General features: G+C 41.5%; 1 protein-coding gene across 1 annotated transcript in view; it reads left to right on the top strand.

The window, feature by feature from the left end:
• LOC121873933 overlaps positions 1 to 5,901 on the top strand; it is a 77,534-nt gene extending 71,633 nt beyond the window's left edge. Inside the window, exons 8-9 of the mRNA XM_042377812.1 lie at positions 4,310 to 4,840; positions 5,644 to 5,901. Coding sequence (XP_042233746.1) covers positions 4,310 to 4,840; positions 5,644 to 5,901 — 789 coding nt within the window. The remainder of the gene's footprint in view (positions 1 to 4,309; positions 4,841 to 5,643) is intronic.
• Positions 5,902 to 26,878: the final 20,977 nt, after the last annotated feature.

Genomic DNA, 26,878 nt, shown 5'->3' with positions numbered 1-26,878 from the left:
ATATATATATATGAATCCATGTGAATATGTATATAATAGTATTTAAATGTGTATGCTCTTGTACGCTTGCATACATGTACAGTAAATTTTATTATGAATACATACATAATTATAGAGTATTCATGTCTTCAACCAACGCCTCCAAAAACTAATGGATAGATCTCAGTAAAACTCAACAAACTTATGAGTTACGAGACAGGAGGTAGAGCGACACACCTGGTGACGGCAGATAGGTACTGACACCCCCCCCCCCGACACACCTGTGAATAACAACACTTTCCCCTCATGTCCCGCCTCATTACCTCTCATTACTCTACCTTAACTCTTCTAACCTCTCATCTTTTTACCTAACGCTCCTTGCATTTATCTTACTTCTTCATTTCATATCATCATTTCTTTGTCCATCTTTCAATTCTCAACTTCAGGTGGGCAACAAATGGTCAGTATTATGAGACGCGGTGATCCTCCCCTTAGTGATACAGGATCAAGCAGAGAACCACGCCAGGTACAGTACACTACACAGCAGCTCGCACCAACACACACGGTCTCTGGAGTGGGGCCGTCTGTATCAAGGTCTATATCCTCGTGAGACACCGTAAAGAAACGAAAGGTGGAATAAAACCCTGGAGGAATTCACTGACAAATTATATCTACAAAATAACAACAAAAACAATAATAATAAGAACAATAATAATAATAAAATTCAATAATAATAATAATAACAAAACAACAACAATACAAATAATAATATAATAGTAGAAATAATACAAATTATAAAAATAATAATATTAATAACAACGACAATAATAATAATAAAAATAACTCTGCTGCCATATGGGAATTATCCTACCTGTATTGTACACCTCAATAAGTAGTACTACTGTATGTGTGACTGACTGGGTTTAGTAGGTTCTAGATAAAAACTACCAATAATATCCAAGTTACTATCCTCATATGTACAGTTGCTCACACTTCCACCTGGTACAGTTAGCATTGCCAATCCTTTCTCCATGATGTGTGAACCCAGGAAGTATCGAAACATGATTCCGAAACGCTCACGAGTTCACATATCAAAGACAGAGAGAGACGATTGGCAATGCTAACTGTACTAGGTGGAATTAGGAGCAACTGTACCAGGTGGAAGTGTAAGCAACTGTACCTCTACTCTTTACATGAATCCTTAACTAAATTGTACAGCTATTTCTTCAAAAGCTTCCTGGTTTACAAACACAAAATAGTATAGCCTCAACTAAATTCCTTTTCTATAATATTTCAACAGAAAACAACTCACACATCTGTTGTCGTCTTTTCACGGAGCACATTAAAAAAAAGAGGCGATCATTTTAGACACAACTGGGGCGTCAGACATAAGCGCCCCGAACATCAATTATCACGGAACACACCTGTTGACGCTTCTCACAAGTCAACACCGTATAATACCTGCCAACACCTGAGAGTGCTGGGAATAATACTGAATATTATCATTTTATCTTGAATCCTTAAAAGTTTCCATTTCTATTACTGCTCTATCTTAACTATTATTGTCCATATTGCTAAAACTACCATAGACTTTCCCTTTTATATATTAACTATTATACAATCGTTGCTTAAATATAAAATAATATTGTCATTAAAAAGAGAAAGAGCAAGTACACTAGGTGGACAAAGGTGAGGAAACTCCGGGCACTAGTACGCTACAGCTCCTCACCCCGCCACCTACACACTCACCGAGGACTGTCAAACACGCTGGGGTGAAGGTAAGTGGTAATATAAGGAGACAATCAAGGTTGATGGGCTACACCAGGACCACAGCCGCCTCCTCAAGTGTATTTCACCACCAAAATTATTAAACCATATATCTGTACAACTATACACTTAACTGTGCTTGTTATTACCACTTTATATCTGTTGATGCTGTCCAGACAGGCGACACGTGTACTAACCTCTGTTGGGGGGAATATATTGGTCTCTTTGTATCTTTCTTTATCGTGTGGAAGCCAATTAAATTAATTAGATGACAGAAACTCTCTTAAATGCTCAGCTACATCGTTAGGTGAATTGTTAGACATGTTGGGTGGGTCTGACTCTGCCGCGCGTGATGGTGACAAGTCTTGTTGTGTCCCAGACATAACTGGTCCAAACTAATGGTTAGGTTAAGCTGGGATCTGTAGTACCTACAACCGAGGCTTGTTCACAACACGTGCAGATGTATTTACCTTATTAAGCTCACATGTGTTAGACAGACACATTTAACCATTAACTTTTAAACCTTCCTATTTCTTCAGACTGAAATAAAGGCAGATTTTGTCTCACAACTGTAAGCACGGTCGAGTGCAGTGTCGGCCATGCTGTCTCCTTGTGCACCCAAAACTTGTTACACAGTGTGCTGCCCCCACACTGTCACGCTGAGGAGACCAACCTTCATTTTCATGGTCATAAACGCAGTGTTAAAAGATTCTGACCATCACAATGTCACCAAACCGCAAAAAGTTTTGGTTTGTTAAAAGCCTAACGCCCATATTATTAAAGAACATCTTCCCTTGAAGAGGGTCGTCGTGTTTCAACTCGAGTTTTAAACTAAATGAGTCCTGAGGGACACCGCAGTACTGTACTTAACGGGGTGGTGTGGCGGTAAGATTAACCAATTCCAAACACTTCCCACCTTAAGTAACTCACCTCTGGATCGCTCTGACAAAGACTTGCATGTGACCTGAGGGAGGCCCAGCAGGTGCTGCTGAAGGGAGTGCTGGACTATGTCTCTTGTGGGAGACTCTGCTAGCTGGAGATGCGGTTCAACTTTTCTTGAGAGGGAGCTGCAGGGCCTATATATTGACGCTCTCCAGCCGGAAGGTGTCACAACAAATCTGGGTGTGTCTGGTCAGGTGACAGGTGTACTCGCTGGAGGGTAGCTTCTTGAGTAACGCGGTCATAATAGTAGAGCATATAATGGAAAAATCGTGCAAATGGTGATACAAGCATGAAATTTGGCATGATCATACCCTAGGTGCTACTTGTTAAATCTGCCTCATTGGCCATTTGGAAATCCAAGATGGCGGCCATTTTTCAAGATGGCTGCCAAATTGACCTTCGAGAAATGATTTTTTTTTTTGTAGAAATTGATGTAGTTCGTCAATCTAAATGATCTTAGCGTCGATATGTATGTTTTCAAGCATGCTCAGATGATTTTTTCTATTTCTGATACTCTCAGATATATATTTGTCTTATTTATGACTGGTTTTATGTACTGGTTTTATGATTTTTCCAACTAGGTGAGGGTAGCATGCAGAGGGTCTTTGCATGTGAGGGCAGTGTTGTCTAGGACACACTGGTGACATCACTGCTGTGCAACCCAGCATGGGGTTCAGTGTCAGCTAAGAAAAAGCATGTCATACTGCAACAGCTTAGTGTCCCGAATGCTGCTTAACCAACCACAAATCAGTTAAGCAGCCGCACCGGAATTGACAGGATGTGCCAGCGCAGGAGAGCCGACCCAAGGATAAAGGAGTTTTAGTTATCTGGTTTGTGTACAGATCGCACGGGACTAATGACACTGGATGAACGATCGGACCAGGTGTAGGCAAAAGGCATGAACCTAGTTGTATCCCATACAAGAAGGTGCTCATCATGGTGGTAAAAGGATAAACCTTCGGCCTTGAAGATCAAAAATAGTTATGAACACAAAATCTACCAACAAATCATTCCTCACTGACTGGGCAAAGTGTTGTCTTTGTCAACATGAACAGAAGGAAGATGTTAAGTCTCCACATGCAAATCCTGCCAAAATAGGAGATGATGGTTACAAGAGCTAGTCACTTACATCACACAGATGAAAGCTTCTAGTGAAGGTACTGAACCACCCATTTTCAGACTTGCTGACCTGGTCACACTCTACAGACAGAGACTTGAGCAGCTGGGTGTTGGATCGTCCTATGTTCATGCTACTCAACTGAAGGACAAGCTGCTTTTACACATCCCCCAGCTGCAAGCTTATCACCAAGGAAGAGATATCCTACTGGCCTTTGAAAAGGATGTTTGCTCAATCCTGGCACAAGCATGCAAATACGGTGACGCGATCCATCTGGCCAAGGCTGCTGGGATGATACGACAGGACATGCTTCAGCACAAGTCACACTTCAGCAGTACATTTCATGAAGGATGCATTGAACAGACTGTTCCACCATCACTGCTTCAATTTGTATGCATGATCGAACATGGTGCAGATATCAAATCCCAACTCCAGCATGGCGCATCGAAGTCTGACCTTGCTATGTCACAGCTCTTACAGTACAACTGCTTTGCCAACTACAAGGTAGGAACACAAATCCACAGACGCTCCAAGGACCATGACACACCTTTTGCTATCTACGTCGGCATGTCTGTGTTTGCTAAGACAAAAAAGAGGCAGCTTATCGACATGCTGCATGAAAATGAGGTCAGCATTTCATATGACAGAGTTCTACAATTATCAGCCCAGTTAGGAGAAGCAGTTGTATATCAATACGTGGAAGATGAAGTGGTGTGTCCACCAATCTTGAAGAAGCAGTTGTTCACGACTTCAGCAGTGGACAACATTGACCACAACCCCACTGCGACTACGGTCAAAACGTCCTTCCATGGGACCAGTGTGTCCATCTTCCAACATCCAAGCCCTGAGCAGGCTGATGAGGAGCGTGAGCCACTCAGACGGAATACAGATACGATGGTCAAGAAAGTTCCTAAACTTCCAGAGGCATTCACCAATGTCCAACCAGCTTATATTATGAAGAAACCCAATCCTCAGTTGGTAGATCCCCAGTCATTGCCAGCACCTGAGTCAATCCAGTCCACACCTGCAGGAAGAGTATGCCTGGCTGGAAGAGGTCTTGCTCACTGAGGATGTGGCTGATGAAGTCTGCATCACGTGGACAGCTCACCATGCAGCACAGAAGAGGAGTCAGCCATTTGAAGTGAGCATTTCGTCTCTGCTTCCCTTGCTTCGAGATCAGGCACACTCTGTGGCAACCATCAAGCATGTCATGGAAAAGGTTCGTGATGCAGTGGCTCTTCTGAACCCAGGTCAGATCCCAGTCATAACTGCTTACCAACCACTGTATGCCCTGGCAAAATAAATTAAATGGCATTGGCCTGAGTAGGGAGAAGACAGGTATGTTATTATGTTTGGGGGACCTCACCTAGAGATGGCTGCACTGAGATCACTAGTAACAAGACAGTGGTTGGACCGGTTCCCTTGTTGAAGCAGGAGTAGCTTCATCTGGTACAGTAGAGTCTTTTCTGTCTGTATCAAGCGTAACTAAGACAAGACTAGCACATCAAGTCACAGCATGCAGCGTGTACAAACTGATGAAGGAGGCATACCAGGACTATTGCTCTGATGAGGCTGAAAGGTCAAATTTGAGCTTTAAAGCCTGGTGTAAACAACGGAGGCTTGAGAGTTCACAGTACCAATTCTGGAACCGTGTGCTGGATATGGAGCCCACCATCTTCATGTTGATCAGCTCATTCAGGGAAGGCAATTTCAAACTCTACCTTGAAGCACTCTCAGAGCTGATCCCATACTTCTTTGCTAACAAAAATGTTAATTATGCCCGATGGATTCTAATTCACCTTCGAGACATGATGTGCCTTGAGCAACAGCATCCATAGGTAGCGAGGGAGTTCTACAAGAGGAACTTTGTTGTCCAAAAGTCAGGAAGAGAGTTCTCTGCCATTGCTATTGATCAAGCCCATGAACAAAACAATGCAGTGATTAAAGGCGATGGAGGCGCAATTGGGTTGACTGAGGACCCAGCAGCACTTCGTAGGTGGATGGTGACGGGACCTGAAGTGAGTCGTCTTGTTGCTGGATATGAAGCTGCGTCAGGTGCAAAAGATGGAACCACCACCATCACGAGCAGACCCTGAGTGCACAGAAATCTTTCTTTGAGAAGGTGGAAGCACATTCCAAGGTGCTGCAGAAGATGGACAACCCTTTCCAAGAAGAGTCATCTGGTGTTAGACACAAAGAACATTGTAGATCCAGATTTTGCTAAAATGCTTGGTACATACCAAGACAGAGGAAAAGAACAATTCCAGTCATTCTTAGAGGGACAAAAGAATGAAGGCAAATGTCTGTTCTACCATCCAATCAAAAAAACAGATTCTCCTTCTTCAAACATGACCACGTTGTTAGCACTTCCAAAGAGAAGGTACTGAAAGATGACTGTCAGCTCCTGCTTCCCTCAGTGACAATGGCAAGCTTCATATGTGTCAGAAGTCACAGCTGGCTGAATTTCTTCAAGCACATGTGAATGCTACAGAGAGAGAACCACATGGAGATGCTATCATCATAGATGGCTCAGCACTGATCAATGCCCTACCTCCGCACACCTCAAAGACTTTTGATTCCTATGCCAGAGAAGACTTCCTGCCCAAAGTGGAATTTTATGGTGACAAATACAATAGGGTGGATGTAGTATTAGATATGTACAAAAAGTAAAGTCTGAAGTCTGAAGCCAGGTCGAAACGAGGACAGGGGATCAGGAGAAGAGTTTCAGGAACCGGTAAGACTCCCAAAAACTGAAGAAGCTTTCTGTGAGATGACAAAAACAAGACAGAACTATTCCATTTTCTCGACAGACGACAAGCACGGTGGTTGTGACAATGGGAAAAGATGCCATTAGCAACACAGAGAAGTCCCTAGAAGCTGTTAGTCCTTGCTGTCATGAGGAAGCAGACACAAGAATATTTGTGCATGCTAGGGATGCAGCAATGGAAAGTAGCAAGTCCCTCATCATCATGCCAATGACACTGACATGGTCGTCATAGCAGTATCTGTACTGTCATCACTACAGGAGTTTCGTCTTGATAACATGTGGATTGCCTTTGGCCAAGCCAGTCATCGATGGATTCCAGTTCATAATGTAGTTTCTGCGATTGGGCCTAAGAAAGCTAGTGGGATCCTATTGTTACGAGTTGGGGATTTAAAATACAGTTAAAAGTCTACCCAGATCCCAACAGGCAACAAAAAAAAAAAAACAAAGACAATCGGACTATAAAAGGGTAGACAAAGGATGCGAGTTTTTGTTGTGTATAATAAAGTACCATAAATTCCTTAACAAAATATTCAGCTTTCTATAATTTACCCTTAACCATACTAAACCTAAACATTAACAGTATATACATATTTAAACAACATAAAACAATTTTCTAAAGCATGTGGAGGTGGGAAGGCAATACAAGATTACAAATACTTAAGTGCGGAGCTGAGATGGCTGACGAGCAAGGCTGAGTATTGTAGAAGACGGTAGGTAGTCACTGTGCCGTAGGTTTCCAGGATAGGTGATCCTGTGGTCACTTCCCAGAGTGAACTGAACTCTCATCGAACTGGAGCTGACGAGGAAGACTTTGAGGAGGTGACGGAACAACCAGGATATGGAGAAGGGAAACCCCGGAGTGGTAACTAAGAGTAGTCATACTCGGGTTTCGTCCCTAGATGGCGTTGCTCGTGGTGCTGGGTAGGTAGTTCAGGACAATAGATGGCGTGGTTCGTAGTGCTGGGTAGGTAGATCATGATAATTGGTGGCGTGGTTTGTAACACACCCCCCCTCCAAAGACCTCCATAGCGTGGGCGCGAAGGAGGTGATCACCTGGTGCGTCTGGAGAGTAGCTGCTGCATTTCCACTGGAGCTCGGGATAAGGAGACTGCAATCAGGTTGTCCACCCCCTTTATGTGCCGGACTTGTAGATTATAGGGCTGGGTGAGGAGAGCCAAGCGGAGGATTCGCTGGTTGGAGGTCTTGTTGGTTTGGATGAGCGTGAGTGGGTTATGGTCGGTAAAGACTAGGGTTGTTTGTGGGCAAGACTGGAGGTAACATTCAAACTTCTTTATTGCCAACACCAGAGCCAGGGCCTCCTTCTCTATGGTCGAGTAGTTGGTCTGATGTTTTTTCAACTTGGCGGAGTAGTATGCCACAGGGTGAAGGACATCAGTGGTTGGGTCGGTTTGTAGGAGCACAGCCCCAACTCCGACACCGCTAGCGTCGATTTGCAATGGAAGGGCAAGGTGTAGTCAGGGGGGTGGACTACAGGCTTGGAGGCAAGGAAGGCTTTGAGGCGGTGGAAAGACTGGTCGCACCTCTGGTTCCAGATGTAAGGGACCGCAGAACTGGTAAGGTCTGTGAGGGGTCCGGCCACGCTGGAGAAGTTACTGCAGAACCGACGGTAGTAGCCGCACATCCCAAGGAAGCGCATGAGTTCCTTCCTCGTCCTTGGAGTGGGGAAGGACAAGATGGCTTTAACGTTTGCGTCCTTGGGTCTCACCATACCATGCCCAACGATATGTCCCAGGTAAGTCACTGAGGCCCGGCCAAAAGCAGATTTAGCCAGGTTTATGGTGAATCCAGTCTCTTGCAGTCGTGCGAACAGTATCTCCAAACGCACCAGATGTTCGTCCCAGCCGTCCGACACCACCATCAGGTCATCCAGGTAGGCGAACGTCCCACCTAGGTCCTGAATCAGGTAATTGATGGCCCTCTGGAACGTGGCCGGAGCATTAGAAAAGCCAAACGCCATAGCCAAATATTGAAAAAGACCAAATGGAGTTATAAATGCTGAGATTATTTTTGCCCTATCCGTGACTCTCACTTGATAATATCCTTTCAACAGGTCCACGGTACTGATAGATTTTGCACAGCCTATGCTGTCTATTATATCTTCAATCAAAGGTAAAGGGTAGGAGTCTGAGACAGTGACCTGGTTCATTTTACGATAATCGGTACAGAAACGAAAAGTGCTATCGGGTTTTGGAATGAGAAGGCAAGGTGAAGCCCAGGGGGAGGTACTAGGCTCAGCTAAGTTATGTTTTAACAAAAAATCTACCTCCTTTTTCATAATCTCTCTTTTTTGTGGATTTAGTCGATATGCTGATTGCCTAATGGGTTGTACATCATCTGAGATTAGCTTAATATCATGTTTAAGTATATTGCAAAACCCTGGGAGGTCTGACGTGACTTTAGGATATGTTGATAATACCTTAGTGAGATCTTTTGCTTGAGATGGATTCAGAACAGAAAATACTCATCCAAGTTGTTGAGAATGTGACGGTTAGCAGGGTTTTCTTTAGGTAGAGGGAAGTCTAAATTCTCCAATAGGTCCAAGTCATCTGTCTCCGGTTCCGGCCCTGACAAAACCGTATGCAATACAGGTAGGCTTATAGCCTCTGTGATGTCTTCCTCTGACTGCCTGGAATTTTAAAGTTTCAGGAGATTAATGTGAACAAGTTGTGAATCTTTTCTGCGACCAGGAGTATGGACTATATAGTTGAGGGGAGATAGTTTATTAGCATTGATTTGAATGTTTTGATGAAACCGTTCCAAGCAACCTTGGGACGGTGGGTGGTAAGCCCAACATGTACAATGGTCCACACTGAGGTCTTTCATATTCAAAGATGGATCAGATTGTTGGGCTTTAATGAGCTCATCCTTACTAATGGTCTTATTGTACAGATCTTCTGTGGGTAGGAAGATATTGGAGGTGGTTTTATTTGAAGAGGGCCCATTTCGCACACTCTGTGACCGGGTGACAGCACAAGATGGGAAAAGGTGAGGAATAGTTTCTTCAAGGTCAGTGGTGGAGTTGACAGGTAAGGGAGAGTCGACGGTCTTTATGTTGGGAACCACTAGATCTCCTACCAAGTCATTACCCAATAATAAATGAATGCCGCTCACAGGCATTGGATCTTTCCTAATGGCTACTTGCACTTCCCCAGTAATCATGGGACATTGGAGGTGCACTTTAGCTAAGGGATAGGAAGAATGGGATGAGAGATCTGAAATTAGAACACTCTCATTAGTAAATGCGGTAGATATATCAGGAATGACGTTAAACAGGAGGATAGATTGTGCTGCGCCCGTATCACGTAGTATACGAATAGGGAAAGAACGAGACCCCTCTATGATTGAAAATTTTCCCTCATAAGTGAATGAAGAGAAGAGATCCTGATGGGGCCTTTCCACATTGGTGGGTGCTATTGGTTTGGATTTGGGATCCAGGGAACTACTATTAGCAGTTCGACACTTTGGGTGTTTACAAGACTGGATCATATGGCCTGGTTTTTTACAGTAAGAACAATAAAACTTGGTTGCATCAGGAGGGGTAGGTGTGGGACCTTTCGACCTACCACTCACGTCCCCATGGTTATCATCAGAGGAGGACCTAACATGCCGGAAAGTACCACGTTCCCTACAGCACAGTGACTCCACCAGCAAGGCGTACGCTCAGCCAACTCAGCCGCACGCCCTAAATTTACCTCTCCACGCTCCTCCACATGCTTCAAGATGTGAAATGGTATCTTGCTCTTCCACTCCTCCAGGACTACCAAGTTTAACAAATCCTGAGGTGGCCATTAAGAAAACCTAGATAAATTAATTAATGGTCAAAAAGATAAGATAAGTGGATTACCCTAGAAAATATCACGGCAGTGGATAACCAGAAAGTCCCGGAAACTACCTAAGTTATACCTAGGGAAATTACACTTATGAATAATGTTCTTCTGATAAGATCCTTAGATAAGGATAAGAGACTTGAAAGAGGAAGGGCGTATTACGGCATTAATATAAATATCCGGATTAACAACCCTTAGATACTTAATTATATATTGACCCCGAATGAGATAATGAGAAGAACAATAATTGAGGCTTTATAATTATGGGGTCCTGGTAGAGCGGGGCGTCCCAAGATATCACTTCACCCTAAACTAGTGACTATGGAACAGCCTACTCTGGAGCGAGGGTATGGCATTAAACAGATCCGGATTCTCCCCTACACTCGATAAGACTTACTACACGACTGCCACGTGTAATAACAGGTAAGCCTTATGACACTTGGAACCTAATATCCTACGTCTGTCACTCTTACTGTACGATAATACCAATATATGCACACACATATGAAGGGAACTTAAAACCACCGTAAAGCAATTGTGAACAGAAGTGACTGGGGGGAATAATTAACAAGGAGTAACAAAGGGGGAAGGAATATTGCACTTAAGGTCGGGTCCTGTCACGGTCGCCATTTGTTACGAGTTGGGGATTTAGAATATAGTTAAAAGTCTACCCAGATCCCAACAGGCAAAAAAAAAAAAAAAACCAAGACAATCGGACTATAAAAGGGTAGACAAAGAATGCGAGTTTTTGTTGTGTATAATAAAGTACCATAAATTCCTTAACAAAATATTCAGCTTTCTATAATTTACCCTTAACCATACTTAACCTAAACATTAAGAGTATATACATATTTATACAACATAAAACAATTTTCTAAAGCATGTGGAGGTGGGAAGGCAATACAAGATTACAAATACTTAAGTGCGGAGCTGAGATGGCTGACGAGCAAGGCTGAGTATTGTAGAAGATGGTAGGTAGTCACTGTGCCGTAGGTTTCCAGGATAGGTGATCCTGTGGTCACTTCCCAGAGTGAACTGAACTCTCATAGAACTGGAGCTGACGAGGAAGACTTTGAGGAGGTGACGCAACAACCAGGATATGGAGAAGGGAAACCCCGGAGTGGTAACTAAGAGTAGTCATACTCGGGTTTCGTCCCTAGATGGCGTTGCTCGTGGTGCTGGGTAGGTAGATCAGGACAATAGATGGCATGGTTCGTAGTGCTGGGTAGGTAGATCATGATAATTGGTGGCGTGGTTCGTAACACTATACTTTCATGCTTTCACTGGCTGTGACGTTGTGTTTGGCTTCCGTGGGAAAGGAATGAAATCTGCATGGCAGACATGGAATGTCTGTGATGAAGTTTCAGAAACATTCACCAAACTCAGCCAATGTCCAACAACAGTTGCTGATGTTGACCTGCAGAAGCTGGAAAGATTTGTTGTCCTCATGTACGACAGATCTAGTGCAGCCACTGGTGTTGATGAGGCAAGACTAAATCTCTTTTCCCGCAAGCAGAGACCATATAACTCCATTCCACCAACCCAAGCAGCCTCAAGGAACACGTAAAGCGGGCTGCCTACCAGGCTGGTATCATCTGGGGGCCAAGCAACAATATCCAATTTCAGATTATCCATGACATAGATTGCTACTCCTCCTACTTTTCGAATCTGCCTATCGGTTTGGAATAATTTGTAACCTGCAATTTGGTATTCGACAGGTAACTGACGTGAGTCTAGGTTTATCCATGTTTCGGTGAATGCTATTATATCGATTTTTTCGGTACATGGCAACGCCCTGATTTCATCTATTTTGTTTCTCATACTTTGTGTAGTAGACATTTAAGTTTTTCGTGTTCTGAGTCCTCTCTTTGTCTCATTTAGGTTTTAACTTCCTGCCTAATTTAGTTTTGCTATAATTCCTAGTACTATTTCACTTTGTTTACCTGCTCCCACTGCAGTCGCCTCTACCCCCGTGCGCATCTTTTGAACTGCATTCATTATCGAGTTTTTCTTCATTTTGTTAAATTGTCTCATAATGGAAGAATAAATTTATTTGAAAATGAATGATAAATTCACACATACGTTGAGAACTAGATATAAATAAACAGACGAATAATTGAAAAAATGAATAGCTACGCAAATCTGTCGAAACAGACTACCTGAACAGGTGACTAAATAATTTTTTTAACTTTGTACGACTGAATAATCACTAAATAGATCAAAATTTCCTGTATAATCAACAAATGTGTTCTAGATGAAGGCTTTATGCATGTTTATCTAGATCATGCATGGGCAACCCGCTGCCCGAACCATGTCTTTGTGTGGCCAGAGTGATTGAGAAATTTTATTTAATGTGGCCCGCAGTTCAGGTAGATGCAGCCAGTTTATGGTGAGTAAAGCAATATTTATAAAAGGAATAATCTTCACACACTATTCGTTACTGTTTCATCACCCAAGAGTAAGTAACTACAAATATGCAACAGCACACAAACATTTTAACTTGTGTGAGTTTACGAGCCAAGTTCAGCGCGGTCTGTTTGATGAATTAGCTGTGTGACAATGGGTCAATTGGGAATTTACTAAGGTTGGGTAAGTTCAAGTGGGGTCACGGGCGGTGGTCACACGGGTAAAGAAAGGTCTCTTCCTTGTTGACAGATTGTCTCGCTCCATAGTAACTCATCTTTCATGCCTGATGTCTGTTCTATCCATTTATTCTTGCCTGATTATATATATATATATATATATATATATATATATATATATATATATATATATATATATATATATATATATATATATATATATATATATATATATATATATATATATACAGTAGGCTCTCACCAGTAACGTTTAATAGGTGGCATAATCGGCGTGATCAAAATGACACAATTAATTCAAGATAGGAGAGAAAGTGAATCTTTATTTACGTTTCATACATCGTCCTCTTGAAAACTTTTCTAAATTTAAACATTAATATTTTGTATCGTGTCGCCCGTATGGGTAAAATAACAATATTAAAGAAAACTAAAACATTGTCCCATTGTACTTTGCCAACTTAGAAACACACAAAAAAAATCGAAAATCCTTAATGGCTTTGTTGCCGTAACAAAACAGTATATGATGATATCTTATAACCTGGTTAAGGACATTCAAAACACTTACAAATGTTCAAATAAATGTATTCTTCAGTGCTAGAAGACAGTGACTAACAGCGATAGTTGAATGTTGCAGTAAACTAAATTAACAGACAAGATAATATCTGAATGGAGAGTGGTAGGAGTTGACAAGTAATAAGACAGTTAGTTCACTGGAAGTTTTCTGAAGGAATATCAGCACTGAGTCAGGAGCACGGGACAGACGTGTGATCTACATGTACAGACTGCCGAGTGAGCAGCCAGACCTACCCATTAGGGTGTGTCAATTTTGTCAACATGTTAAAAATCAAATTTGGTAGTCAAAATATTGTGCCTCTTTATGTCTAAACTTGAGATTAGCAAACAAAAATGAATTGAAATAACCCTCACCTACATCAATTATACCTTAAAGTTTCAAATATCAGTATTTCAACAAATTAATGAGACTTGATTAGAATTATTCACTTGATATTAACTAATCTCATGTAAGCATATGGGTTATGGAGTATTTTATGGTTCTATAGCTTGTGTACAATATGCATGTCAGAACATGAACATGAACAGGCTCTCCGTGTGGGACAGTTTAATTCTTGTTTTGACTTGTACCAAGCGTGAGGATAAGGCGCCCGGCTCACTCTCCTTCTAGATATCATAGACGGTGGTTTGCTCTCATTGCACTTGCACCTACTCTACCAGACGAATTCTACATTTTAATTATTGTAAGTAGGGCATATTGATTGTCGCAGTTACTTATATCATTGTATAAAACATTATGTTCTAAGAAATTATTATGTTATTTCTGTTACAGCATTTTTGATAAACAAATTGATATTTTTTGAAACAACAATTGAATTATGAAACATTGAAATATTTTTCTATTTGTCAGATAGTGTGAAGATGTCAAAATTGAAGACAAGAAGTCAGTTGTCAACCCACTTGAGCCTGCTAGTTGGTAAAGGGAAGGAGCTTCCTGTATCAGAACTTCCAACAGTGAGAGACATGTTAAGATTAGGGTTACTCCTTCGAGAAAAAAATGCAAAGGACAGAAGGAACTATACAGATAAAGAACTCATAAATGACATGATAGTCCCTCTTCTGCATCAATGGACAAAAGCTAATGCACTATTCAAACCACCTGTGATTAATCAGTGTCGAACTATTGAGCTAAAACTAACGAAATTATGGCACAAAGCAGTTGAAACATCACTTGGTAAAGGAAACTTGGCCAGGAAAAATGAATTTCTGCACACACTTGATACTCTGTTTGACATTTTGACCTGCAAGTGCTCCATACAATTATGTTCTGAATCCAACTGTTCTCACTCAGGTAAGAGAGAAAATAATTCCCACATTGATTGTGGTTGTCCTCGTGAAAAGAAGATCCCTGTTTTAGAGCTTGAATTTATAAAGGCACAGAGGACAAAGGCAGAAGGCCAAGGAAGTATGCAAATGGGTTCAATAGATTATTCAGAAACAAAGAAGCAGATTGCTAATGCCAAGAAGAGAGAACAAATCCGAGAGAGGGAACAAAAGAAGAAAATGAAGAGTGAAGAAGCCATCCAAAGAGAGGAAGAGCTGTGTCAAGATGTTTATCACTTCTTTGATAGTTCTTCTGATGAACAGGAAGCAACATCAGATGATAGTTCCAAAGAGCCATCTGAACCTTTACCAAAGAAAATGAAATACAACACAAGAAATATTTCAAACATTGCTTTAGCTAGTATTCGCCACCATGCTGGACTTCGTGAGGCTGCAGAAATTGCAACTGCCGCTTGGATAGATGCAGGCCTCATCAGCCGAGAGGATGTATCTTTGGTGATAGATCATAATAAAATTAGAAGAGCACAAGAAAAAATAATGAAGGAAATATCTGATCAGCATGAAAAAGATTTAAGCGAGGGAGGGCTCTCCTGTCTTTTGTTTGATGGAAGAATAGATGACACAAAAGTTTTGCTAGAAGTAGAGGGAGTGAACAGAAAGTTTCCAGGTCTCATCAAAGAAGAACACTACTCTGTCTGTTCTGAGCCTGGTGGTCGGTTTTTGTTTCACTTTGCTCCCGAAACTGAAGTAGAAGGGAAGAAACATGCAGAGGTCATTGCTGATCATATTTTATGTTGGGTTCAGGAGAGAGGACTTGGCAGTTCACTGCAGGCTGTTGGTGGAGATTCAACTGCAGTGAACACCGGATGGCAGGGGGGTGTAATGACGCATTTAGAGAAAAAACTAGGAAGAAGACTTGTTTGGATTGTATGTGATTTACATACAGGCGAGCTACCTCTTCGTCATCTCATCCAGGAACTTGATGGTCCTACAAAGAGCAACAACAAGTGGTCAGGTCCCCTTGGCATCATGCTGGATGAAGCAACACAACTAGAAATAAATACAACCTTTCCAAAGGTCGAAGTTGGCCCTCCCCTTCCGGCGTTGTCTGAAGGAGTCATCAAAGATCTCAGCACAGATCAATCCTATGCTTATCGTATTGCCCAAGCAATAAGATCAGGAGAAGTGCCTCAGTCATTGGCTCTCTTGGAGATTGGACCTGTCAGTCACAGCCGTTGGTTAACTACAGCTCTTCGTTTCTGCAGGATTTGGATTTCCAAACACGAATTGAAGGGCAAAGTGCTGAAGAATTTGAGGTTAATTGTTGAATTTATTATTGGAGTTTATCTTCCCCAGTGGTTTAGTGTGAAACTTAATCCTATGTGGGTGGATGGGCCCAATCACCTTTTGTTTCAATTGCAGCTAGTAAGAACACAGAGGAAGGTAGTGAGGGACATCGTGTTACCTGTGGCAAGAAGGTCCGCTTGGTATGCTCGATCAGAAGCAGTTTTGCAAGCAATGCTTTGCAGTCAATGTACCAATCTCCGAACCGAGGCTGTAGAAGTCATTCTAAAGATTAGAGGAACGCTAATAGATGACGACCAGTTGGGAGACTGTTCGTTTCATTCAAGAAAAGTTCCCCCAATAAACGTCAATGCCACCAAATTGTCAGAATTGGTTGACTTGAGTTTGGAAGTCTTAGAGCCACCATTGACAACAAGTCTAACTAGCCAAGAATTGAGAAACCTTAAAGAGACTCCAATGCAGGTGCCGAAGTGGCCTTCCCACACTCAAAGTGTGGAGAGATGTGTGAAAATGGTCACAGAAGCAGCGGGCCATGTTTACAGCCACGAGAGGCGAGAAGGTTACATCAAAGCACAAATAGCAAGCAGACTACTGATGACAAGAAACCAAAGCAAAGAGAGTATGAAGGCATTGGTTACTTTCAAATAGACTACGGATAATAAAATATAATAATTTGAAACTTGAAACAGTAACATGTGTGCAAACGCTGGTTATGTTATAAATTCACAAATATGTACATTTAAAAATCCATTTGATGTAGGTAGGACTTATTATGAAAAAAAATTTATGCCAGAATATTGTTTTGCATGCTTAAAGACTACAATAAATTGCTACCAAATTACTCGATTTTCAATTTAGCCAGTTCACCCCCTAAATTGACACACCCTACTACCCATGTTGATATGGTTTACTACCCTGACGGTAGTTTGGGTGGCGCGATAGTTTGTCAGGTGTTGGACAATATAACAATACGAAGCAATGTTAGCAACACATACATAGAATATATGTTGATAACCACATAGGAAACAAGAAAACACGAAGTTCCCAAGCGCTTTCGTGTAAGTCACATCTTCAGGGGTGAGTACAGACGACAGATGTGAATTACACAAAAGCACTTGGGAATTTCGTGTTTTCTTGATTCCTTTGTGGTTATCAGCATATACATGGATCACTGATACAACATACGAAGGTAGTAGGTAGTAGGCAGCTATCAAACAGGGAGGTACTACCTCCTGGGAAGATATTGGAAGCATAATGCCATCACAAAAATCGTGACCAAGTTCCACGTTGCTGATCTGACTTTCTGCCTCATGTTCACACAATTGCAGGGTGTCAATTGTTTCTCTTATCTGACAACACAACTTATATCTATAGTTTCTCACTATTGATTTTTTTATTTTGCATTTATTATTATTATTATTATTATTATTATTATTATTATTATTATTATTATTATTATTATTATTATTATTATTATTATTATAATTATTATTATTATTATTATTATTATTATTATTATTATTATTATTAATATTATTATTATTATTATTATTATTATTATTATTATTTATCTTCGCCCCCAGGCCCTGGTGTGGGTAATTGTCCTGTCCCCGGGTGGGCTAATCCTTGTAAATAAAATAAAAAAAGCTAACTAAAAACTCTCCATCTCGTCCTCTCCTTGGGGAGTCCGAGGTAGAATCGAGGACTCGAGTGCATCTGCGGTGGCTTTTGTTTCTCTTGGGAGACGAAACAGGTAGCAGGGATAAACTGACGTGGCGCTCTGCTTGTTTAGCAGACTCCGAGGTTGATGATACGGGCACTATGGGGACATCAGCAGCAGTGCCGACATGGGCTGTAGTAGGTGTTGGTGTAGGGGATGGCACATGGTGAGGACGCAGGAATCGTCAGTTACACCAAAAGAAGCGACCGCTCGGAAGCCTGACGTGATAACCCTGTGACAACCAACAGCTACCACTGTCAGACCTTATCCCAGCGTAGCGAGATGTGGTCCCGGATGAGGACACCCATGCCAGCCTTCAGAGGAGGAAGAGAAAGAGGGTGTAGTGTTCTTCTACCGTTTGCCTAGTAGTTAACTGTTGATTGTCATACTCATTTGCCACAGTTTGCCATTCGGAAGCGAAGGATCACCAGTGGGCCGTCATTGCTGTCCGTAATGGTCGGCCAAGGAGTGTCCTGGCTGGGACTCTCCAAGCCATTGTCAAAATATTCATCTAGCTTACCACCCTTCTTGGTCTTCGCGATTAAATGCTTCATTTGCTTAGCATAAGCTTGAACATGACTATTAGACTGTGAATAGTGTGGGAATGGGATGTCGTAATTGACTCTGTAAGGGGTATATATTCCAGTCCAATGATTGTTGGAACTGTGTTGTTCAGTGTTGGGTTTGTTCACTGTATCTGAAGCAGGTGTTGCTGATGGTTAGTTCGAAATCGAGTCGAGTGTGGACGGGGTGTAACCGTATGGCTGGCAGGGCTGCCGTTTTGAGGAATATCTTCTGCTAACGAGGAAAACATATGACAGTTGGTGACGTCATGAGGAGAGTCTGTCCACATTCTACGTCACAGAGACGCCATGAGGAATATATTCCTCATTGTTCAAGAAATCCATATAAAATGTAAAGGACTTAATAATTTTTTCTACAGTAATATATATGACTTTTTTTATCAACTCCTTTAGTAAATATCAACAGATAATGCATAGTATAAATGGATTGTGGGTAATAAATAACGTGGAAAATCAACATGGGGCCCTCGATTGATGCGGAAACAACACCTTGTTCTCGTCCGTGGATGTGGTAAGAGTTCTCATCATCAGCCAAGTATCATCAGCTAGACGTACTCACAGAACTCTATCTACAAGCCGGTAAGGATATATTTATTTATGTAATTGGCATGTAATTAATCACAGCATTCATCACCTATGTAGCAGTTACTTACACCTTAACCGTTTTCTTTTATCAGTGTATCAACATAAATGATTAGATAAATGAAATCTTTACACCCTGTTCATTTGTGTCTTTTATTTTTCCAAAGGGCCAAATATACATTATTTTCCTGTGCACTTATAAAAGAATGCAAGTAGCCTAGAACGATCATGGCAATTATTCACTGATTTAGTTATTCTTGGGTTTGCAGGGTGAGTGTACACAAAAGTTGATCAAACCTCCTATTGCAGGTGGTGATGGCTGCGAAGCAGAGCTTCAGAGATGCATGGCTGAACAATGAAGATTTCCAGCCCTGGTTGTCCCGTGTTGAAGACAATCCATCTAGGGCTTTTTGCAAAATATGCAAGAGGGAAGTTAGGGCAGAGTTGACAGCCATCAAACGTCACAAAACGACAAAGATGCATTCAGTTTATGAGGCCTCGGAACAACAGGAGGTCCAGCAGGAGAGGATCCCGGTCAACCATGGGAACTATGCAGCAAATAAGAACATAAGAACGGAAGAAAATAAGGAGTCTACAATAGGCCAGTTGGCCTGTACATGGCAGCTCCTGTCGAGAGTTACTACCACTCTCTATCATCCATGAATCTATCTAGCCTCCTTTTGAAACTTTCCAGAGTTCCCGCACTTACTACAAAGTTGCTAAGCTTGTTCCACTCGTCCACCACCCTATTTGTGAACCAGTTTCTTCCTATCTCCCTCCTAAACCTAAACTTATCCAACTTTGAATCCGTTGCTCCGAGTCCTATCCTGCTCGGATATTATAAGAACTTTATCTATATCCCCTTTATTGATTCCTTTCACCCACTTAAATACTTCTATCATATCTCCCCGCACTCTTCGTCTTTCTAGGGAATGCAAGTTAAGTTTCTTTAACCTATCCTGATATGGAAGGTTTCTAAGTCCCTGAATCATTTTTGTCATTCTTCGCTGCACCGACTCTAGTGAATTTATATCCATTCTATAATAGGGGCACCAGAACTGAACCGCATAATCGAGGTGCGGCCTAACTAGCGCAAGATATAGTTGCAATAAGACCTCTGCACTCTTGTTACTTACACTTCTAGATATAAAACCCAATACTCTGTTTGCCTTATTTCGAACATTAACGCACTGTTTTCTAGGCCGTAGGTCCGGGCTTACAAGTACCCCTAGGTCTCTTTCACAAGTCGACTTCTCTAGGTTGATGTTGTTCAGGCTGTATACATTATAAGTATTTGTTCTTCCAATATTAAGTACGCTGCACTTGCTGGTGTTGAATTTCATTTGCCATTTTTCAGACCACCCCTGCAGTTTATTTAGATCCTCCTGAAATGCATTTGCATCCTGCCCTGAATTAATTTGCCGCCCTATTTTGGTGTCATCCGCAAACTTGCTTATGTCACTGCTGATCCCAGTATCTAAATCGTTTATGTAGATTATGAACAAGAGTGGGCCTAGTACTGACCCCTGGAGAACCCCACTGGTTACACGGCCCCACTCAGATTTAACACCATCTGCGCTGACCCTCTGCGTTCTATCGGTGAGCCATGATTTTATCCAATTTAAAACTTTCCCCTCGATACCATGAACCTTAATTTTTCTCAGAAGCCTCTGATGCGGTACTCTGTCAAATGTTTTGCTAAAGTCTAAGTAAATAACATCGTAATTTTCGTCATTATCTACTACCTCGAAGACTTTCCTAAAAAACGTTAGCAGATTTGTTAGACAAGATTTTCCCTTTGTAAACCCATGTTGAGAGTCGTAGATTAATTTGCTTTTCTCTAGATGCGATCGGATGCTATCTGCTATAATTGATTCAAGACATTTTCCCACTACTGACGTCAAACTGATCGGCCGGTAATTTGCCGCTGATGCTCTGTCTCCCTTTTTAAATATGGGTACTACATTCGCCTGCTTCCACAACTCTGGCACAACTCCAGTGTCTAATGATTTTGTAAATAAATTTACGAGGGGTCTGCTAATCTGTTCCCTACACTCTTTTAAGACTCGAGGAAAAATTTCATCCGGCCCTGGGGATTTTGTGTTCTTTAGTTTATTTATCTTCTTAAGAACATCCTCTTTTCTGATGGTGATATTCTTTAATTTCACTTCTTCCTTTCCCTTAAATATCAGTTCCACCTCCGGAATTTCATCGCAAATTTCTTCTGTGAAAACTGATAAGAAGTAGCTGTTCAATGCTTTGCTCATGTCTTCACTGCCATTTATCAATTCTCCCCTCCCTGACTTTAAAGGCCCAACTTTGTCCTTGACCTTTGTCCTATATACCTGGAAAAATCCCTTGGGATTCGCCTTGGATTCTCTTGCTATTTTGATTTCATAGTCTCTCTTTGCTTTCCTTACATTTTTCTTAACATTCCTAGATAGTTCATTATACCTGTTTCTGAGCTGCTCCTCCCCTCCCTTTAATTTCTTATATATTCCTTTCTTTATTCCTATGTCATGTTTAAGTTTTCTGGTCATCCACCTTGGCTCATTCTTATTTGACCTAATTTTTCTGTATGGTATATTTTGTTCTTGTGCTTTATGTAGAATACTAGAGAATATAGTATAGTCATGATCAATTGTTGTGTCATCTATGACCTCACCACTTCCTACTGGGAACTGACGTGACTGTTCCCAGGTGACCTCACCTAGGTACCTTCTTAACCCCTGATAATCCGCCAACCGAAAGTTTGGGACTCTGACCATATTGTCATTGTTTTTCGTTTCCCAATTTAGGGTGAACCTGATTTCTCTGTGATCACTGTTACCTAGTTCTTCCCCTACTGTGATATCTCTGATAATATTTTCTTTATTTGTTAATACTAGGTCTAATATATTGTCACCTCTAGTAGGTTCTGTAATTAGTTGTTTCAAAAAATTGTCCTGTACTGCGTCTAGGAAGTCTTCAGATTCATAGTCGCCTACAATGTTGTCCCAGTCAATATTTCTGAAGTTGAAATCCCCCATAATGCATAGGTTGTTATATTTTGCTGCCCTACTCATTTCCTGCCATATGGGCTGAGCTGCTTCTTTGCTAAGACTTGGGGGCCTGTAAATCACTCCCATAATTAGTTTTTCTCTTCCTTCCGTGATTTCTACCCACACAGACTCGGTTCCTATTTCACCCTTTATTGAATTATTAGTACAACATTTTAATGTATCCTTGACGAAGAGTGCGACCCCTCCCCCCTTCCTACCTTCCCTGTCCTTGTGAAAAAGGTTGTACCCTTCTATGTGGTACTCTGATAAAAAAATTTTGCTCGCCAGATTCATCCAAGTTTCGGTGATTGCTATGACGTCTACATTCTCGGTACATACAACCGCTCTCAGCAAGTCTATTTTATTTCTAACGCTCCTACTGTTTGTATAGTATACATTTAAACCTACTCTTCCCTGGTCCTGTTTTACCCCTTGTCCTGAGCAACTAATTTTACTTCCCAGGACCTGCTTGTTTTTTGATTCCCACTTTCCCCGACCCCTCTCTACTGGCGAAACCCCCCCTTCGGAGTGACAATTTCACGCTCCAGGGATGCAGACAACGTCTTTACCCCCTCACGAGACAAGTGTACTCCGTCGCGACAGTACAGGTAGTCGTTGCCATAGAATCGTTGCCAGTTATCAATGAATGCCCAACCATTGTTTGCACAATGTTTTTCCAGTCGGCAATTAATAGCAATTGCCCTGGACAGCCATTCACGACCAACCCCTCTTCTAGGCAAGACACCACATACTATCGGGATCCCTCCCCTATCTCTAATCTTCCCCAGCGCCTCCCTATACCTCTTGAAAAGTTCCTCACTCCTAACCTTACCTATGTCGTTTCCTCCCACACTAAGACACACTACTGGATTGGTACCCTCCCCTGACAAAACTCTGTCTAACCTCTCGGCTACATGCCCTATCCCAGCCCCAGGAAAACACACCCTAGTCCTACGTTTCCTATCTCTCGCACAAAAAACTCTATCCATAAACCTCACCTGGCTATCACCAACTACCACGACCTTACCTGTGGGCAGGGTTTGTACAACTGCCCCTTCCTCTCCTTGATCCATACCGTCCTGCCTCTTCTCTTCCTCTCCAGCTTCCTGCAGCACCTGGTAAGGGTTACTGCACTCCACACCCTGGTCAGCTTTCCTGAGCCTGACCCTAGTCCCCTTGGAGACAACCACTCTCCACGCCTGCTCCTCCTTCGCAGGTGTCCTGCTAGGCAGGAAACCTACCTGAAGGAGTTCCCTCCTGAGGGCTTCATTTTCCCCCTTTAGAGTGTCAACCTTACTCCTCAACTGCCCCAGCTGCCTTAACAGCGTGGCAAGGAGGTCGTCTTTCACCACACTCCCCTCCTCTTCCCCCACGACACAACGATCCAAAGCGGCCATTTTCCTTGGTCTCTAACGGGAGCGCGATCGGGCATGACCTTCTCCAAGCTGGGTCAGAGGTCAACTGAGCTGGGTCAGAGGTCAACTGTGCTGGGTCAGAGGTCAATTGGGCTGGGTCAGAGGAGTAGCCGTAGCAACAATTGTTTTTGCTTGCTTTATAGCCGAGCACAACTTGCCATTTACCACTGCAGATCATTCAGTAGACTTCATGAAGAGGATGCTTCCTGATTCTGCAATTGCTCAAGGCATGAACATGAAAAGAACAAAATGCACAGAGGTTGTGAGGACGTTAGGACGGTGTGTCACCGAGGATTTAGAAGATAAACTTAGAGAAAGTAAATTTTCCATTATTGTTGAAGAAACAACAGACATTAGTACGATGAAAGCATGATCTGTTCTTGTAAGATTTTGGGATTCAACCACAAACAGCATTAAATCTGGGTTATTAGAGGTGATCAATGTATATGGTGATGAATCATCTACAGGGTCAACAGGGGAAAAGTTGTATAATTTAATTATGAAAACATTAGAAACACACTGAATTCCACATGAGAACCTGATTGGCTTTGCTGCTGACGGCGCTAGTAACATTATGGGAGAACACAATTCTGTAAGCAGCAGGCTACGTATCACTATTCCTGGCATAGCCATATTGAAATGTATTTGTCATTCTATTCACTTTGCGCTTCGAAGGCTGCAAAGACGCTACCACGGCGAGGTGAAGACATGATCAGACTTATATATCTATTTTTCCCATAGTGCTAAACGACAACATGAATTTATGGAATTTCAATCATTCTGTACTGTCAAACCACACAAAGTTCTGCATGTAAATCAGACCCGCTGGTTATCATTCCACCAGGCAGTTGAAAGAGTATTAGAGCAGTGGCAGCCCCTAAAAATGTTTTTTACTTTAAAAGAATCTGTGGAAAGATTGGTGGTCGTACAACAAATAGCAGAGTCTTAGGGACCCTTCACCTGTACTACAATTTTCTTAATTTCATACTGCCCAATTGCAACAAGTTAAATCTACTGTTTCAGAGAGTCACCAACTATACATTTGTTACACGATAGTATATGTCAGTTTTACAGGAATCTTTTGGGATATTTTTGTCGTCATGAAGTTTTTCAAACTGGTAATCTTGATGCAGTTGATCCCAGAAATGAAGAAAATCACCTCCCAATAGGCCAAATATACTTGGGAGCAACAATACTCGGCCAAAGTGAACAATATAGAGAACTCCCTAATATGGTCATGTATGTACAATTCAGATGTCGTATCTTCATGATAAACCTTTTTTGAGTTTGGCAGTAAGTTTTTATGGATGTGTTCATTTCTGTCTTCAAATAGGGTATTGATAATAAATCCAAGAAGGAGATGCCATCCTTAGACAACTTTGTGAAGGTGGTGCCCCGCATATACAGTGGCAGTATACAAGTTTTAAATTATCAATAGAGAGACTTATATGTGATTGCTATACCACCCGAGATTAAGGACAGCAGTGACATAGTGGACGTTTATACAAAATTAGGGGAACTTAAGGACGGTGCAGGTGTTTCCCAATTTAAGGACCTTTGTACATTTGCTTTGCAGGTATTGTCTCTTCCAACATGCAATGCAGATGCAGAGAGACTATTTTCGAAATTGAATTTACTGAAAATAAAATCCAGAAACGCTCTGCAAACTCCCTCTATTAATTCATTAATGGCCTTGTCTGAGGCTGTGAAATTCCAGGGTGGATGTATAAATTTTATACCAAATCAGAGGATGCTAACTTCTATTTGATATTTTTTGTTCAATTAGTGTTTAATGTTCCCATGTTATGTTATAATATTATATGGTTGTAGGGTTTTTGTATGTGCATATTTATAGTTTGCCAAGACATTACAATAGTTATACCCAAAATTCATGCTTTTTAATGTCCATTAATACCCAACGAAAACGTGAGGAAAAATGACGTCATAGAGTTGAGGAATAAACGGCAGCGCTGATGGCTGGTCACTTGGCTCCCTTCCTCTGACCCAGTTGGTCACCTGCAACGTGTGAGTATTCCATATTATTTTTTATCAGTTTTGTTTATGGTTCCTAAGATGTTATTTGTGTTTTAAAGGTGCCTTGTGTAATCTATTTGTTAATTACTATTTATGAACAACTTTTTGTGTGTATAACTTGTGTAAATATAATAGCATATTGACCGTTATTACTAAATTGGTGAAACAATATTCTAAATGTAATGTAATATTGCAGCTTTTTATTCATGGTCACTTTGATGTGAACTTCTGCACTCCTAACCTTGTATGTCAGGAGGCCAGCGAGGACACTGTCAGTCCTAGCCTCTGTGCTGTTCCTCCCGGGTATATTATCAAGTACCTGTGCTAGTTAGGAGGATATTTGCTCTCCTGTGAGGTTCTTGAGGAGAAGACACCAATTTACTACTCGTGCCGTGTTGATGTACAAGACCCCACGCGAGACATCTAGGCCAGAATTCAAAACGGTGGTTTGAGCCTGGGATTTCAGCTTGGCTCAGGCATGCGAAATGGGATTCCTCTATCCGAGATTTCCTGTAGTGGATTATCCATACTCAATACATTGGCTTGAGCCCCGGATCGGGTAATCTGAGACATTTTCTCCAATTCCGAGAAAGGATTCGAACACCGAAATTCCAGCCAATCACGTTTCATTGACACCATTACGTCAGCCAATCACCATCGAAAGTAATGTTTACAAGATTATGACGGTAACTATGACTCGACGATTTTTTACGGAGGGGAAGAAATCTCTCCCTGCACATCAAAAGTTACTTTTATTACTATAATTACAATCAACTTATGATAAAATTATAGTAATTTATGGTACAGTGTTACAACTTGGTTGTGTTGTTATATGATAACAAATAAATTCAAAGAGGAAGAACAATTACATACAAATTGTCGAGATAATCCGAGACAATTATCAATATTCATTACCAAAGCAAGATGAATCAATGCATGGAGTCGTAACCTGGCTAGATTCAGCTAAGTTAGGTTTCTTTCTGTTCTTTTAACCTCACATTTCCCCTGATTAGTAATGTTAAGCAAATACTCTCCTTTATTAATACATTAAAATAAAAATGCACTCGTCTTTGATTCAATTATATTGAAAATTCGTCAAAATAGTTTTCCTAAGAAGCAAAAAAAAAAAAAAACACAGACAAAAGAAAAAAACGTCAGTGTTCTTTACATTTACACTCTTTATCTTCATGGACCCTAAACACGAAAGTGTTGTAACACATTACCATAATTTATTCAGTAACCAGAATCTTCATTGCGAAGAACTCAAAGCAACCATCTGCTAAGTATTACCAGGGCACAGGTCAATGACCCACATCAGGG

The sequence above is a fragment of the Homarus americanus genome, unplaced genomic scaffold (genome assembly GCF_018991925.1).
Source record: "Homarus americanus isolate GMGI-L3 unplaced genomic scaffold, GMGI_Hamer_2.0 scaffold25827, whole genome shotgun sequence".
Taxonomy (NCBI): Eukaryota; Metazoa; Arthropoda; class Malacostraca; order Decapoda; family Nephropidae; genus Homarus; species Homarus americanus.
Note: the sequence above shows the minus strand (reverse complement) of the source record. Positions and strands in the feature narration are given on the sequence as shown.